At 47.9% G+C, this 18,272-nt stretch overlaps 1 protein-coding gene across 1 annotated transcript in view; it reads left to right on the top strand.

The window, feature by feature from the left end:
- SLC41A1 (solute carrier family 41 member 1) overlaps window positions 1-18,272 on the top strand; it is a 74,086-nt gene that overhangs the window by 45,124 nt on the left and 10,690 nt on the right. Inside the window, exons 4-9 of the mRNA XM_069633168.1 lie at window positions 3,947-4,018; window positions 6,082-6,226; window positions 7,408-7,554; window positions 7,728-7,875; window positions 8,995-9,074; window positions 9,293-9,427. Of these exons, the coding sequence (XP_069489269.1) occupies window positions 3,947-4,018; window positions 6,082-6,226; window positions 7,408-7,554; window positions 7,728-7,875; window positions 8,995-9,074; window positions 9,293-9,427 (727 nt within the window). The remainder of the gene's footprint in view (window positions 1-3,946; window positions 4,019-6,081; window positions 6,227-7,407; window positions 7,555-7,727; window positions 7,876-8,994; window positions 9,075-9,292; window positions 9,428-18,272) is intronic.

Below are 18,272 nucleotides of genomic sequence, written 5' to 3'. Positions count from 1 at the left end.
ACGCCACTCTGAACAGTCATCTCTGCTTATTCTCTTAGATTTGCCTGCAGCTTTTGACACCATCGATCAGTCTTTCTTCTCTTTCTTCCTTTGAGTTCTCTGGGTCTGTTCTTTCATGGTTCTCAAAGGACATTCTCAGTCCCTTGGGCTGGTTCAGTTTCTTCCTCTTGCTCATGGAGTTACCCAAGGCTATGTTCTGTTTCCACTCTATCCTTCTCCTCTGGCTGGTTCTTTTGATTTCTCTCGACGACACTCCACTTTTCTTGTCTGTTTCTTCTTTCACTCTTGAAGTAAACCATAAACTTTCGGCATGTCTCTCAGCCATCAAGTCTTGGATGACGGAACATTTTCTTGTACTAAATGCTGCCAAAAGTGCTATTCTTTCTGACAAATGCGATTCCATCTCCCCTACCTCCTTCCTTTTCCTCCTTCTCGGCTTCCTATTTCTCTCACGGATCATAACCTGGTTCTTTATTTTAAATCTGAACTTTTTTTCACGCATCATTTTCTCTCCTTTTGCGCCGATCACTTATATAACATCGGTAGAGCGCATCCTTAACTTTTGATGCCATTGATTTCCCACCTCATTTTTCACAATTTTTCTTCTGTTCTGTTTCGTCATTTGGTTTTCCTCTCTTCTTGCACCACTGAAGTCTGTTTTTAATGGCTCTGTTCGTCTTCTCCATCTTCTTTCTCCCGGGATGCGCCATTGCTTCTACTTTCTACTCTTGGTTGGCGCTCTTTTTATTCTCGTCCTAAATGTAGCTTTCTGTGTTTTTAGTCTGAATCTCTCTACGGTCCGGCGCGTGCAGATCTCTTCTTTGGTATCATTTCATATCCCTCCTCGTTCCCAGTCCCAGTTTGTTCTGCCAGTTTCTCATCCTCCTGGTGCTATATCACTTTTGCGTTCTTTCCCTTTGTTAGAGCAGAGGGAGAGTGGGGAGGGGCTATTTCCTCCTATTCTTTATTCCGTTCCTCACTGAAGACCTATTTTCTCCAATCTGACGTACAAGGCTGATCGCGCTTATATTGTTACTTGCATTTCCCATTGTATTGTACTGTTTTTATGTCTTTTTACAGAGCTTTGGTTTAAGGCGCTTTAAATCACAAATAAAACCTAGCGCTATGATGCCGTTGCTGGTGTAGGCGCGCTTAAGAAATGCAGTTACAGAACTATGGGGTGGGCTGGTGTTGGCTGTTTAGTTTTTCGTTCTCTCTTCTCCTGACTCATCGGGCTTGGCTCGTGGCTGTTTCTGAACATTTACAGATCGCCCTTTAGTTTTCCAGCAGAAGAATTGCAATAGCCCAACTCCTTGAAGCAGTTCGCTCATCCTTAACCTTTTTGCACTCCCTGCATAGAAGCGGGTGCAAGTGTTTTTAAATGCTTAATATAGCAGTACAGATGTAGAACAAAATGTGACGCCGAACCTACCTGCATAGACACACATTGCTCCCAAATTCAAATGTACAAAGTCTCAGGTCCTTGGAGAAGAGAATTGGATAACCTTATACAGGACAGCGTAATGTGTACAGGTCATGCCATTTTTACATGTCTCCTTATATCACAGAGTAGCAGCCTTGGAGATTAATAGTCTTACCCACCTTCTGTGGAAATAGATGACCACATATGCCAGGCTGCCATGGCGGAGTGTCCTGAACTCAGATGGTCAGTATGACCTGCCAAGTAGGTTGGTGGAAGTCGGCCTATTTACTTAGTCCATGTTTGTGGCTTCATTTGGGAACACCTCATCCTCTTTCCTCAACCCTCGAGCCTCTCGTTAATGTTTTACATTGGTCGAGTTAGGGGGGGGGTTTTGGCAACCGATACTTCCACATCATCCAAAGGAGGGGGTCTGGTGGACTGCGGGCTGTTGAGTCTTGTGCCCTTTTGTGTGCCACAGCAGCACATGAGTGCACCGGTGACCAAAGAGAGGGAGTGACGGAAAGGGGACAGCGCTTGATCTAGTGCAGCAGCCGGTCAAACGGGGTGGAGCAGGGGTCCGTCTCTGGGTGACTTCAGAGCCTGGGCTGTTAGGAAAGCAGGAGGTGGGGACGGAAAGGATCCACATGCTGGCCGCCTTCTCCTGGCTGCGGGCCAACGGTGCCTAACTTGTGGGGGTGTTTGCCGGTGCTCAGCCCTGGCCCTTATTTCTGAGCCCTTGTCTTAGACTTAGTTTGACTATGATGTAGTGTTTGGATGCCTTATTATTTTAGATATTAGCCGATCCCGATTGTAGTTCCACATCCAGCAACATCATGCGGTGCGTCATTCTTATTAATTCACCAGATGGGCAGGGCGGGGAATTAGAAGGTGGCAGTCAATGCTGTGCTTTTGCAGGTGCAACGTTCATTTGTCACCCGTTTTTTATTCCGCGGCTTTTGCCGAAAAATATGGAGGGGGCATATAGGGGATGGGGTGGTGTATATGGAATACATAATGGGGAGTTGGGGTAGGCGGGGAACCCAACATAAAAAAAAAAAAAACGCAGATGAATAAACATAGAACCAGTGGGCCGGGCCCCAGCAGTCTCCCAAAAGTCTGGTTGAGCAGGGGCCCTGCCGGGGGACCCCGGTCCCACCACACATTTGGCAGGATGCTTTATCCCGTCGTGGCCGCAGCCATGACGGGAGATGCTCCCGCTATTAGGTCAGGTAAGCTGACTTGCGTGTCAGCTAGCCGCAGCATCGCTGTAGCTGGCTGGCACATCTGTCAGTCACTGTAACTTCCTATGGTGACCTCTCGTGCCAGGGGGTCAACGGGAAGTTACTGTGCCTTTGTTTCCCCAGGTCGCTAAGGTGTCTTTAACCCTCGGCGAACCTGGGGACTACTCTACATATTTCGAGGTTTATAAAAGATTGTTTGAAAAGTGTACAATTCAATCAATCTTTTATAAAGCTTTGTCGACAGACAAAGACGCCTCGGGAAAGCTTTATAAAAGATGGAGTGAATTGTGCACTTTTCAAGCCATCTTTTATAAACGTACATGTTTAACAAAGATGGCTTGGAAAGTACACAAACCATAAGGTACGCATAAAAATATATAGAAATGCTATAGATTTGTGTACCCACCTTACCATGGTTTATCTGTCTTGAAGTACACAAACCACAGTAAGGCACGCAAATGTAAGCATTTATATATTTATGTGCGTGCCTTACTATGGTTTGTGTAGTATTCAAGCCATCTTTTCTTAAACATAAAATATGTAACTTTTCTAAAAAAGATGGCTTGCATACTAGAAAAACCATAGTAAGGTACGCATACAAATATATATAAAATGTCTGTACGTTTTGAAGGCCACGCCCATCCCACAAGCCACATCCCAATTGAGGGCCCGCCTCGATTTCTCACTCCACTTAAAGCCCTGCATAGAACCCCTTTGCAGGCCATGTCAGTGCAGCAGCCTGCAGGACATCGGTGCAGCTCCGCTACTGTAATAACCAGCAGGACTGCCGCAGCAGTCTGGGTTGACAAGAGGGCAGTCGGCGGCACCAGTCCCGTGCCAAGGCCAGGGAGAAGTCCACTGCCAGAGAGGATTGCTTGGCCTATGTGCCGAACTCTGCAGGAAGCCCTGGCCGCAGTGTTTGACCGGAAGTTCATCAGTTCAGTGAAGATGGTTTTCATCCGTTGTCTATAGGAGGAAAGCCTGGTTCGTCTTGATCTGTGATGTCATCATGTTCTACTTGTAGAATTGGATCCACATGTTAACGATGTTGATGCGTTTAAAGAAGCACTTTGATATTCTTATCTCTAGCCACAACTAGTATGTCCTGATGTGTGCGATATGTTGCCTGGTATCTGTAACACACACACACACACACACTCATTTGGCCGACAGTGCTTCATGTGTAAACTGCCAATCTTGTTGCTTCGCACTTCACGACCTCACCCAACGCTGCCTTTTCAAGCGAAGCTTCTGCAAGTGACCCTTTACTCTGTCGCCGCAGGCGAACATCGGCCAGATGGACACTGCCAAAGAACAGTGGGCGATGATTACCGGCAACATGGCGCTGATACAGGTGAGGGGGGGGCACCGAGGGGGGGGTGCTCTGCTCAGGAACCCTGGAAAGTGCATACTGCGTGTGATTGGAGTTGGGTTGCATGTCATCCTCCGTGTGAGCGGGAAGCTCTGCCCCATGAGGGCACTGAACCTTCGCGTGGGTCTGGAGAGGTGTAGCACGGTTATGATGGATTGTACGCTTGGGAGACCCCCTACTGCACATGGTTGGGAGCAGGGGAGGGTGGGGAGAGGGGGAGGGCTCACATTCAAACCTGGAAGAAAGTGTGAGGCCATTGGCCTCTACCAGTGCCCAGATACCTCAGGGTTAGGTGCGCTTTATAAATAAACTAAACTTGTATGCTAGGATATGATCTTGGTGGAATGTACACTCAGAATTGTGTATATGGGTGGATCTGAACAGATTGGAAACGCAAGCAAATTATAAAACCTCCTTGTCCAATTATGGTAAAGTGGACGGAATGGCAGGCTTATCGCTGCAAGGTCGTGGATTGTTGGTTAGTTGCAATACAGCGAAAATACAATTACCACCCAATGATAAAAGGGACTGTCCAGTCAAGGTTATGATATGGCATTTGTAACCGCCTAGCCCTAGACACGGGTGTTTCAAGGCGCGATGAGGCAAGGGAGGGGGAGCAGAGGGAAGACAGACACCGATCCTACTAGGCCAGGTGACATTGAGATCGTTGTTTAAAAAATATATCTTCCTTATTATCACAACAGACAGTTCTAGCACACTACAAAATACAACCCACCCTGTAAAGGAATGCAGAGGACAGACCGTTTCAAAGAAGGAAAAGGGTTGCACTCTGGATACTAACAGGAGAGTAGTCGTTCTAGTAATTAATCGCAATAGTTCAAGGATACTAGGTTTCAACACAAAGGGAGCACTGGGTCATGAAATGTCACTAGGGGCCTTCGGAGAAGCACCGGGGGGACAGACCACAATGTACCTTTTGTGCTGTAGATGTTCTTGGCGCTCAACCGCATCAAGTCGGTTTCAGGGCGCTTTGCAGCTTCTGCACCAGGAGTTTAAAATGGGAGACAGCTGCGTGTAGCAGGCAGTTCGGTGCTGAGGCAGGAGGGATGGCTGCAGGCTGGCCTTCGTAGTGGCTCAGGGTCGGGAATCATTGTCTCGGTGCTGGTCGGTGGGTCTGAAGCACTGGTCGATATCTTGGACAGCGTGGGCGACTGCAGCCTAACGGTCAGCGGTGTAGTCGGTTGCAGCTCGACTGACTCCAAAATTTCCTTTAAGGCAGATGTCGGTAGGTGCTTGTCGATGCACTCCTCCTAGCTGCTTCACTGGGCTTATGTCATCCTTTAAGGCAGATGGCCCAAAGCTCAGGAGTGTTGCAGGCAGCTGCCTTGTCCTTAGTTTGAATCGGAGACTCTCTGGCGCTGTTCACCTGGGAAGCTTGGTGCAGAGCACTGCCTTTTTTTGTTAGTCCTGCAGCTAGGTCCCACATGGGCCTGTTCGAATGAACTCCGATTGGTATCAGAAGCTGCCACAGCAGAGAACAAAAGTGCAGGGCAGATCCATTGAGAGCCATTGTTAGTTAATTAGGCTGGCCAAGTCGGGATGGTTTTGCCCTGCCCTTCTGAGATGCCTTGATGTACTCTTGACCGTCATATTCCAACTATGATAGGGGGGGTGGCGCCTGTAGGCTGTGTCCGTCTGTGTATGTAGTGCAGTGAAGATAGGAAAATGTGTGTGGGTTAGCCCCACACATTTTCCGGAGGTTCATCTACCATCATTCAATTTCTATTAAAAGTTCCCAAATGCCCAGGCAAGCGCGCACCCACTGTGTGGATGGTTGAATTCCTCAAAGGGTCTAGCTGCCTGTCTAGGGTAGATGTAGGGGAGAGGGCTATGGTAGGGGCGGGGGGGGGCGGCAGAGTCCACTGTTTTGGACTCCTAATATTTACTACTTTTACTCAGGTTTGTATGATTCTGGGATGAAAGTCAGAATTGGGTCGTTTTTAGCAATGACGTCAACATGGACAAAACATTGGTCCGCTCTGCATTGTACTATATAAGGGCTTCACATCTGCTTGATTTTTCAGGTGCAGGCCACCGTAGTGGGCTTCTTGGCGTCCCTTGCTGCTGTTATATTTGGGTGGATCCCAGATGGACACTTCGACGTCGGCCATGCTGTCTTATTGTGTGCCAGCAGCGTGGCCACTGCCTTCATCGCTTCACTTCTGCTGGGTGAGACTGTTATTTCTCTGATTTGTACATGTGTTGCATCCCAGTTGGAAGTGCCATCAAGGCGCAAGGGAGGGGGCCATCTCAGTGGTTGGGTGCCTTCTGGGTAATGGGCTTTGGGTGTTACTTCTCACTTGTAACTAAATCTGAAACCCCCTGCTTGTGATGCCGCCCCGCTAAAAGTTTTCACTGCTGCTGATTGGCCATTTATCCATTAAATACGTAGACCTCCAAACGTTATGCATGAGTACCGCTCTTCATACGACGTGGTATTCTTTGGACTTCGTTGAACGTAGAAAGGCCAGGGAGGTCTGCTCCACCCTCGCGGTTACCCTCTGTGCCCCTTTACGTTCCTGCGGAGGGTTGTGAACAGTTTGGTTCGGCAACTCTTGTATACTGTCGCGACTGCCCCCTCCCACAACACTTAATGGCCTTGCTGTAGAGGACAGGGGGTGATGTGGTCTAGCGCTTGATGGCTGACTTTCTAAACCGGCGAGTTTTCGACTCTTCTGTGTTCTGTGAAAAATCACATCCCGCTTGACCTGAAGTCTGTATGACTTAGAGGGAGTAGTGACCTGCTGCAGCTTTGCATGAAGTGCTAGAACTGGACCTTTTAGACCAATGGAAACCAAGTGATTTCGTGTTGCAGAAATCAAGACTTCTCTGGCTTTTGGGCAACTGCTTGCATCCCTTGGTGGTTTTGAGAGCCTATGCACCCACTGACCTTTTCTGTAGGTTAGGTCACTAAGTACTTGGATGCATAGAGGCCCAATGCTATGAAGTTTTCCATCAGCCAGAACATGGGCATCGTTCTGATGGAGACCATAAGAATGCCTGATAACCCCACGGTTCATGAACCGCACAGGTGAAGGGGAAACTTGGCAACCCTTGCCATGACTTAAGGTACTTCGACCCAGGTTGGCTTGACTGCAACGTTGGAAAGTGTAGTCTATATGCTATGCATCCGTCCTCCATTGTATGGCTGTTCTTCCCCCATGGAAGCACTGAAGTGCCCTCCTCCACTGCCACGGTGAGCCCTTGCGTCACGGTTTCCACTTCCATGGCTCGTGGCAGTGGTCCACCGCCATGCTCTGCTACTGCTCGTGTCTCCAACCCTCGGCGTTCCGCCAGTGTGACCATGTGATTTTCATGTCTTCTGTAACTCTCCTTTTCTCTTGCCGCAGGGATGATCATGGTTGGGGTCATCATTGGATCCAGGAAGATTGGGATAAACCCAGATAACGTAGCCACACCCATTGCTGCCAGCCTTGGTGATCTCCTCACCCTGGCCCTGCTCTCGGGCATCAGTTGGGGGCTCTACAAGGAACTGAGTGAGTAGTGTCCTTGCGTTTGCGTCCTGTGCACTGGTGCTGTGTTGTCCTTGCTTGTTCATTGCTACTGCTCTGCCTACTCCCTACACCCTGTTGCCTGTGGTCCCATTCGCTTCGGCCCAGTATAAACTGACCACTCCTTTTTAATAATCGCTCTGAATTTCTTTTTTCAGAGCAACACATGTATATCAACCCACTGGTGTGTGCCTTCTTCATAGCTCTACTACCACTGTGGATCATTGTTGCAAAACGAAATCCTGCAACGCGGGAAGTGCTGTACTCTGGGTGGGAGCCAGTCATCATCGCCATGGCAATCAGCAGGTTAGAAGCTTTGCATGTAGTGTGCATTGGGTGTTTTGCATTACCTCCCCACCCCCGTTTTATCTTGAATTGCCATGGAAAGGGAACCCAAGTGTAGAGTACCACATTTTGGCATAAGCCAGTGTTTGCCTCAGTGTTTTAGATGGTTCTATTTTGCCTGCTGGGTGCTTTGAGACACTCCTGCTTCGATGCCAGTGAAAAAGGTTTGGGGCTGTTCCCAAAACAGCATCAGAGTAACCATTCATGTTGTGCGACTTTAACCCTAAGGCCCACACAGGGATTCTGAGACCAGGTTGAGTTCATCGACTCATGGTTTGGCTATGCCTGCTCTACGGTAGCCCCTGATGCACTAGCTTGTTTCCTTTTTGGGGTTTCATTGGTATTTTGGGGGGTTGGGGGGGCACAATTTAAACCAGTGTTGGATTTCTGGGAATCTGCATATACATCTCCCTTCTTCCCTTCCTGCACCGGTGCTACCCCGTTGCCTTAAAAGGATACCCATGGATAATGTTCCTAAGAGGCTAAGGAAGCTACTGGAAGCCCTGTTGCTTAAACCAGTTACTGGGTTGAGGTGGTGCCAAGGCGGAAAACGCAAGTGGAACTAGACGTGTTTGCCAGCAGTCTGGAAAGTGGGCAACCGATGTGTCTGCAGTTTGCTGGATCTTGAGCTAAGCGCTGGGAGGGGGTTGGGGGGTGTGCTCGGTTTATGGCCCATTTCCAGACCTTAGGCAACCCCTGCAACAGCTTTGCCTGCTGCTAAAAGTTGGCACTACAGGTTTAGCAAACATCCAACCAGGGGAAAGCAGTTTAGTCCACTTAATGCTGTCAGCATCTGGATGTTCTCAACATTTTGTTCGCTATTTGGGCAAAATGTTGAGCTCTTTATCTAGTACCTTTTTTATATGCAGTGTGCGTCCTTACACACCATCCTGGACATCAAACGTGCACACGCTTCACTCTCTACTTTCTTTTCCGTGCGTGCCTCGGGTGGTTCTTCAGGCAGAATGAACCCATTATGTGGGTCAATATTGTCTCTGGCTCGCGGCCAGTCTTAAAAGCGTTTCCTCCTGTTCCATGAAGATTTACTTTATAATTCATTTTGTCTTATTTGTCTCTCAGCATTGGAGGCCTTATCTTGGGCCGAACGGTCTCGGATCCGAACTTTGCGGGGATGGCTGTGTTCACCCCAGTTATTAATGGTAAGGCAGCTTCAGTGTCTGGCGTGAAGTGCTGGGCCAGAGGCACTACAAAGGCGGTGTGTGTGACTGTAGTGAGGTTGTAATAGGTGGATCACCCTACCCCCAACCACCACCACAATATCGTGGCACTGAAATTGATAAGTGAAATGTCAATTTATTGCACTTGACCTGCAGAGCTTGAAGCAAACCGCGTTGTTTACCTTTTTTCTTTGCTGTAGGTGTTGGTGGAAATTTAGTGGCTGTGCAGACGAGCAGGATCTCCACATTTCTGCATATGTCGGGAAAGCCGGGAGAAGCCGCAGCAGCAGTGCCCCGTAAATGCCCGACTCCTTGCGGCACTTTCTTCGGCTCGGGTATGTAGGCAGCTTTATGCTGTGCAGAATGCGGTGGGAAGGGTATGGGCAGCTGGCAGGGTATCCTGAGCTTTCTCCTGGAGCAGCGAGTATGTGCCCGTGTGCTGTTGGTACTGCCATGCATCCAAGTCTGTTCATGGCACGTGCATGTTTTTGTGAACACCCTGTTGTAAATAGTCCTAACAAAAGTTCCTAAGGGGAGATTGCACTTTATGTAAAATCGTGTTTTACTTTCATCTCTTGCCCAATACTAGTTGCACTTGCATTTTAATTGTACTGCACAGTGTTGGTGTGTCCAACATTGCCCTCTGTGCCACTATCCTCTTGGTGTAAACTGTTGTGTTTGAGGGGGATCTTTGTCCAATGTGGATTGAGTACCATGACACTTGGGTGTGGCACATTGTGTGTATATCGTGCTGGTGACTGGTCCTCTGGCGGTGATGGTTGGGGTGAAATGAGATCCTGGAAGGTTGGAGATGACGCTGGACAGTAGGTGGGAGGGGAGTAGGGCGGGCCGTAAAAGCTAGCATAGACTCCCCTTTCAGTTCACCATGGATACGGTTGTGTGCAACACGTCTGCCATGCGACAAGCAATGACCTGCCACACAGCTGAAAGTAAGGCTGAAGATGACAATGCAATGGTTAAGAATGGTCAACAGTGTCACTGGCCTACAAAGCTAAGTGCACATCTGATTATCGCCCACTTCAGTGGCAGGGAACCTCCAATCTTGATATACCAACCAACTTCCAATGGCAAAGTCCCCTAGCTCGACCCTAGCTCCCGTCTATGAATCCAGTTACTGGCTTAATTCTTACATTCCTTCATGACTCCAGTCTTCTCTTGGTGAACCCTGGAAATGGTCCCTTTTCCTTTTGCCATGCGGCATCTAGCCTAACTGATTTACTTCTGGTCTACTTGGAAAGTTTCCAGTATACTTTTATTTTGTAGCCGGGCCGCCCTTCTTTCTGTAGTGCCTTCATGTGAGCTGCAGGTCTGCCATGTGACAAATCGTCTTCCGCGGCACCAGTGGTCCACGGATGAATATCGATTTCTAAACCATCAATCAGCCCCACACCTCTAGTACACCAGAAGGGATCCGATCAGATTGGAAACACGACCAAATTATAAACCTCCATGTCCAATTTTGGTAATGTGGACGAAATGGCAGGCTTATCTCTGTAAGGTCGTAGATTGTTGGTTGAACACAGCGAAAATAAAATTTTATTACCCTATGATAAAAGGGACTGTCCGGTCAAGTTTGTATAAAAATATCTACTTTATTATTATCACAACAGACAGTTCTAGCACACTACAAAATGCACCCAACCTTTAAAGGAATGCAGAGGACAGACCAGGAGGAAAGGGGATGAAGTCAGGATACTGACAAGAGGGTAGTTGGTAAAGTAATTCATCACAATGTTCAAGGATACTTGATTTCAGCACAAAGGGATCAATGGGTCCTAAAATGTCACTAGGGGCCTTCGGAGAAGGACCAAGGTGGACAGAACCACAATGTACTGTGTGCTTGAAGTTCTTGGTACTCTAAAACATCGAGTCGGTTTCAGGTCGCTTTGCAGTTTCTGCGATAGTGTAAAAGACCGAAGACAGTTGTGGGTATGGAGCAGTTTGGCCAGTGCTGCTGGACCGATGGCGACAGGCTGGCCTTCAGTGGTTCGGGGTCAGGAGCCGGTGTCTCAGTGCTGGTTGGCGGGTCTGAAGCACTGGTTGCGGCGTCTCCGATGCAGTGGGCCAACAGTCAGGGGTGCAGTCGGTTGCAGCTCGAGGGGCTTGACTGCCTCAATGTCCTTAAAAGCGGACAATGGTTGATGCTTGTCAGTGAACTCCTTCTAGCTTCTTCACTGGGTTTGTGTCGTCTTTTAAGGCAGACAGCCCAAAGCTCAGGAGAATGTTGCAGGCCACGGCCTTGTCCTTTGTTTGGTTCAGAGACTCTCTGGCACTTCCCAGCTAGCAAGCTTGCTGCAGAGCCTAGCAGGGCACGCTGTGTGCTGGCTGGGTACCGGTTCTGGAGCTGAATGGAGTGGCCTCTGGATTCAGCATCTCCCTCCGTTTTATGGGAGATGTTTAGGGGAGGGATCTTGTTTTCCTCATGAATTTCCTGGCCTTCCTTCACTGGTGGAAGATGTAAGGCAGACTGTACCTTCCGCCAGGGTTCCAATGAGTCATTCTTGCTACTTCAGATGTCTGCAAAGAGGGGCTCAGCCCTCTTTTAAAGCCTAATGGGCCCCAGTGATTGGTGCCAGCTAAGTCTACCTTGATGAACCAATCATGGGTCCTCCACAACAATCTTCTGTTATGCATGAGGTCATAACCAGAGTGCTTAGCAATAGAAAAGGTAAAGGGGTGAAAACATGTAATACTACGTCCCACCCATCTTCCAACATGTAATACTACGTCCCACCCATCTTCCTGTCTGTTGTGGATCAAAGGGTCTCTCTGGTTAATTGAGCTCTCTGTGGTCCCTGATCAAAGCGAAGGTCTCCCTTAAAGTTATGGCGAACAGACTTTCTGTCTCCATCAAATCGCCTACTTCCCTCCTGAAAGGGGGTCCCTCTGCAGAGGTTGCCTACTGTAATCAGTTGTCCGAGACATGACATTCACTGCCCTTCATACCAAGAGGCGGGAGCTGACTTCAAGTTGATACAGATGCATATCAAAAGGGTGTTGGTTATATTGTCCGTTGTTAGTCCTGCAACCAGGCCTCCCGCAGGCCTGCTTCAATTAACTCATCAGTATGCGCTGCCAACAGCAGGTGGACAAAGGATCGGGCAGATCCATGGAGCTTTTGATATTTAATTAGGCTGGTCATGGCAGGAGGAAGGTGTTGCCCTCCTCCTCCTGCTTTCATGTACTCGTCGCTGTCACATTTCAACTGAACATGATAGGAGGGCTGCGCTTGTAAGCTGTGTCCACTCAGAGCACATGTGACTGTTTGTGTGGTGAGCATAGGAAAATGTGTGCGATTGAGCTCCTATCATTCAATTTCTTAAATATGAAAACCCAGTTGAGTGCACACCCGTCGTGTGGATGGTCGAAATCCTCACATCTGCAGCAGGCTTACTTCGTCCCGATCTGACTTGATATGATATGGCCTTTATAACGCGCCTATACACAAGTGTTTCCAGACTCGACGAGGCATAGGAGGGGGACAAAGAATAGTGAGATCATTGTGTCCGTCCTCCCTAAGTGACATTGAGATTGCGCAAGTGCTGGGGAGAGGGAAGGGGGAAAGTGCAAGGGGCAGGGCAGGAGTGGAAAGTGCTGAACATGGGATCAAAACGGCAAAAGTAATGCGGCCAGCAGGTAGCAAGTTCAAGAGTTAAGCGCAGACAACACATGTCTAAGTGCAGGTAAGGGGGCTGTAGGGTTGCAGATATAGACACAAGTGCAAGGGTTGCCCGGAGGCAGTGCAGGTGTGCAGCTGGGTGGGCAGTGACCTGAGCCCGAATTCAGAGGGTAAGCAGGTGCCTAGTGCAGTATCTGACAGATCAGCAGGGGAGAGGAAGAGAGAAGGCGGAAGCAGAGAGGAAGGTCTTGAGGTGCTTCCGGAACTGGAGATGGTTCTCCAGTTTCAGAGAGGCAGGGAGGCTGTTCCTGAGGGAGGCCCCAGCCAAAGATCTACCACCAACTTGTTGCTTGGAGAAACGACTGACCCTGAGGGAGGTGGAGGAGCGAAGAGCTCGAGTAGGAAGGTATTTCCAAAGGGAGAGTTGAAGGTATTGCGGACCCAGGCCACAGAAGGCCTTGTGAACAATGCAGTGGGTCTTGAACTCCCTTTCAGCCACTGGGAGTTCATGAAGAGATTTTGGGGCTGGAGAGATGCGATCCCTGGGCTTGAGGTCAAGGACAAGTCTTGCAGTCCAGCTCTGGATGAGTTGCAGAGGGCGGAGTAGAAGGGTTTATAGTGACATTTTCGATTACATAATGTCGAATGCAAAAATGTTGGAAAAAAGGGCGACATTTTTTTTAGAATGTCTTTTTCTTTTTTATTTTCTGGGTGAAATGGGGGGGTGGGTTCCCCTCCAACCCCCCCCCCCTTTTATTTTTTTAACCCTTTTTTTTAACGCATGAAATAAAAAAAAAAACATGTACATTAAAAAGACATTCGAGAGAAAAAAATTTGGCCAATTTTTTTCGCCATTTTTGTCACTCGACATTATGGATTCGACCTATTAACTGGACACGAGTAGAAACGGGGAGATTGGCCTGTGGAACTGCAGGTGCTTCAAAACGAATGACCAGAGATGCCGGCAATAGTGACTCCCGATTTATATAGCTTAGAAGCAGCAGAGCTGCTGTACAGCAGGGTTAGGGGGGGGGAGGGGTAACCTTCTCAGTCAAGAGTAAGGGGAATACTTAATACTGTACTGTGTGTAAACAAAGCGATGTGTAGCACTGTTGCGGATAGTCGCTCTGTGGCTGGTGAGTAGCCTTGGAGTCTAGGCCATGGCGAGGATCTGCCTGGAATGGTCTGTAGTTCAGTTCTTTTGGAACAATAGGGAGGGGGCGGGCCGGATTGATACTAGAATGGAATTCCATAGGACCGGGACATGAATCTATTTTCATTCCCTGCAGGCCGATTTGCTGCTTCCTGCAGGGGTCCATAGTTCTGCAGTGCGCAGTCCCCGACAGGCCGCCGTTTGGTGAAAGCAGCCGGTCGGGAAATTCTTTACGATGCTTTTGGCAAGTTTGCCGGAGCATAACCATTTCATTGACCATTTTTCTTCGTCGGTCAGACCAGTCTCGAGACTGGCAATGGTCCTGCATGTATAATTCGCTGGGGCGTGCCGGCTGAATTAGCCCTATAGGCGATGCAGGAGTTTAACAGTATTCTAGCTGAAAAGAGTAACTGGTGTAGAATGGAGGAGATGAGGTCAAACGTGCGTGCCCTGGTGATGGAGGTGCGCAGCCATGTGACTGTGACGTGCCGCCGGAGGTTGCCATGTGGCTTGGAGCCAAGCTAGTCAGGCGTTTCCACCCATCTGAGATGACCAGAGCTTGTGATTCCTGGTAGTACTGGGACTGCAGGAAGGGTTACATCTGACAAAGTAGGGTGATTTGATGCCCAGTGGTTTGCAACTTTTTAGTTGCGTTGAAAGGATGGGTTGCTGTCCAAATACCGCAGATTTTTGAGTTGGCGAGTAATTGCGTCCACGTGCCAATGGTCCACCCACCTATTAAGTGGAACCTGAATAGCTCTGAGTGGGTGGTTGGTTGCGGGGGTGAATTCTGTTTTGGTAGGGTTGCGTTTCAAGAAGGCACTTGATAGCCATATTTGAATAGTAGCAAGGTCTGCTCTGAGACAGGCAATGTCCTGGAGACCCCGAATTTTTAGCCTCTGTCGTCATGTATTGAGCTGTCTTGGTGCCGGTGATTTCCATGCATAGATTGAATACGAGCGGATGGAGCCATGTTGATATATTTCATTTATATTGCGTTCATACACAAGTGTTTCAGAGCGCGACCAAGCAAAGGGAGAGGAACGACCATTTTACTAGGCCCAGGGACATTAAGAACGCCCAAGTTCATGGAAAATGGGGGAGGGGGGCGTGGAAGGGGGAGAAGAGTAAAGTGTGGTACAGAAGCGACCACAGAATAAATAATAAAGGCAGTGAAAAGTGGTAGTGCAGCCAGCAAGTGGCAGCTGCAGGAATAGTCAAGGTATATCTGATAAGTGTAGGAGAAGAATGGGGGTACTGTATGGGTACAGATACAAATCCCAGGGCAAGGGGAGGCCCGGAGGCAATGCAGGGTGAGCAGGTACCTGGATCCTAAGGACAGAGGGTCGCCAGGTGCACGGTGCTGAGAGAGGAACAGATCAGGGGAGAGGGGGAGCAAAGGCAGAAGAAAAGAGGAAGGTCTTGAGGTGCTTCCGGAACCGGCGATGGTTCTCCTCAAGTTTCAGGGTGGCAGTGAGGCTGTTCCAAAGTGAGGCCCCAGCCGAAGACCGAGATCTGCCCTCAGCTCGTTTCTTTGAAAAACAACTGACCGCAGGTCACTTGGCGGCGTGTCAAACACTGAAAAGCCGCCTGTATGTCCTAGTGGCTTCCCGGCATATTATGATGCAACTGCAAATCCCTTCTGTGAGTAAGCGGCAACCAAGGCTTGCCATGGTCCACCCTTTCCAATGTGCAGAGTCCAGAAGGACTAATGGACCTGAGTCGGTTCTATTGGCACCATCGACCACGTGGATGCTCTTGGATCCTGACTGTTAACTGTGCTTCCGTTGGGGCGGAACTGATAATACCAAAGCAGGCTGAGGTGGTTAATTTTAGTTTTCTTGATTGGTGACTACCTTACCAATAACATTTCAGATGAATGCGATGCCAGTGGTACGATGGTAGAGTTACAGGGTCGAGAGTGGGGGGGTATGGTTTATATATTTTTTTTAATGGGTCTTTCTGGCAAGGTGCCTTCGCTAAGAGAGGAGTTGGTTGTCCTGAGAGTACCTGCTGTGACCTCTTGAGGATGCTTGCTGTGGTAATGTCATCCGAGAAGGCAAGAAGACTTTAGGGAAGCAAGTGTTTTAAAAAATGTACTCTGGTAACTGCAGGACATGCAGGGTTCTACAGATCTGGGCAGGGGGCGGGGGGGGGGGGTTCATTACCTAGATGACTTGCTTCATGTCCTGATAGTGTGGATTTTGTGTACGGCCTGGATGGCCTTGCACTTTTTGTGTCGATCTTGCTTACTCTGGGTCCAACGTGGGTTTGGAGCATTGTTTGACAACTCCATAGGGCTTTGCTCCTGTTGGCGCTGTTGCAATTGGATTGGTGATATGGGTAGCTTTAGCCTCTGTTATGGGGGTTCGCCGCTTGAACCTTAAGGCCTTGATATTTAGGAGGTCTCATGAGTTGTGTGCCTTGCCCCTAGGTGTACCGAAATTCGGGTTGGAGTGAGTATTCGGACAAATTCCGGCTGGAAATGAGATTCGACTTCGGCCGAATACTTATCACTTGCAGCCGAGTAGTTTCTCCTACAAAATCTATAAGTACTGCTTCGGTTGGGTGCCTGGAATCATTAAGCCGTGCTTTTTATAATTTAAAAGATTAAGAAATGCTGTCACTTTTTTTATGATTGAGTGCAGGTAGAGCATAGGTGTGACAGTGCAAACAAAGCACCTGCATTTCATGTACTGGACAGGTTCATCTAGCGGTTTTCTGGGAGGGGAGACCTGAAGCAAAACTCATGTTTAATGCATCTCTGGTCTCCCCTGTATTTGTCAACTATTATGCTGGAACAATAGTGTGTGTAGTCACTATTGGAAAATGGTATTTTCCACAGACGCTTATTGATTTGCGTATGACCTCTGCGAGAAATCTGAAAGTTGCAGGTTCCAACTCCAAATAACTAAGTGGATTAATAGAGCTGTTGTAGAGATCCAAGTAAAATAGCTCAGGAGGTGGTATGCCTCCAGCAAAGATCAGGTTTTCAACCTGCAGGTCAAGGCTATAAAAGCAAGTACGATGGCTCAGTGGGAAGAGTGCCCGCAGCAGAGATGTGCTTGTAATATCAAAACATTAGTTGGACTTCCTGCCCTGCCACTTTCTCTTGTTGCCAAATTGAGTCCCTTTTAAATTGAGTAAAAGTGACAGATGTTACTGAAGAAAGTGGCTGCATTCCTTTTCTTTTCTTTTTTTTTTTTTTTGTTTTTTTTTTTTTTTTTTTTTAAACTAACTTGCCTGTCTATGGAAGCAGAAATATTCCTCTCAACATTCGAGAGTTAAAGAGGCATACTTGCATAGTAAAGACCAGGCAATTTAGAAATATTGGACCAAATGGATGTACAACAAATGAGTAAAACAAGCATGCACTTGCCAATTAAAGATCAGAAAATCAGCCCTGTCCCAATGGAAGACTCTGCATTCGCTATGTTATTGTCTGGTGTCTTTTTTTCTATCATGTCACAAACATACCCCACTACCACAGGGGGAAGCGGATGGCTTTAGGATCCCAAAGGTTTGTATTCAGTCACACCTCAGAAGGGTGGTAACTGATGTCACTCCTTGTGTATTTCAGTGTCTTGCCGGAGCCAGAAGGCTAAAGACTGGGGAGACCCAAAAGGAATAGAGACTCATCCCAGTCTCCTCTCAGTGATTGTATACATACTCTACTTTTGGGCCAGTCTTGGTTACTTGGGGCCTGTCCAGCAAACGACACCAATGATTGCACAAAAATATGAACTGTGCTCTTATTGAACAGCTTATTTTCTAATAATGTATTCCTTTCACGGTTTACCCAAACCTCTTCCCTAGGCAATAAAAAAAGAAATGCAATAAAAGCTCTATATATGTACTTTAAAGTGTTGTGTTTTTTTTTTTTTTTTTTTTTAAATTTTCAAAATGTTTTGCTTGTCTAACTTTTATTAAAAAGCAACTATTCCGCTCTAGCCAAACACATGTCCAACTGTTTGGTGATTGGTGGCATCTGGCCCAACTCTGAACTCCAGTAATAACTGTAGATCAGGTGTGTGTAGGTCATGTGTGTGTGTGTGGGTAAGTGCAGTAACATGTCACGCGCTTCTCAGCAAATCATAATCTCACTAGATCACATTAGACTGAACATTTTTAATTAAACATATCACTTGCACAATAATTCACATGTCAACATTGTATTGAAAGCAGCTGTGCAAAATACATCAATTTTAATTCCTCTGTCCTGCTTTGGTTCATGTAGTTGTGACTAAGACATACCAATCCATCTGTCTTTCAATAAGTCAACAATGGACTCACGGTACACAGCACTTCTATGACCCCATGTTCAACATGTGTCTGTTCTTAAGCCAACAAAATGCTGAACATTCCTCAGGAGCTGCAGTCACAAAAC

Source organism: Ambystoma mexicanum, chromosome 13 (genome assembly GCF_040938575.1).
Source record: "Ambystoma mexicanum isolate Mex_15411 chromosome 13, UKY_AmexF1_1, whole genome shotgun sequence".
Taxonomy (NCBI): domain Eukaryota; kingdom Metazoa; phylum Chordata; class Amphibia; order Caudata; family Ambystomatidae; genus Ambystoma; species Ambystoma mexicanum.
The sequence above is the reverse complement of the archived record's forward strand: the minus strand, read 5'-3'. Positions and strand labels throughout refer to the sequence as shown.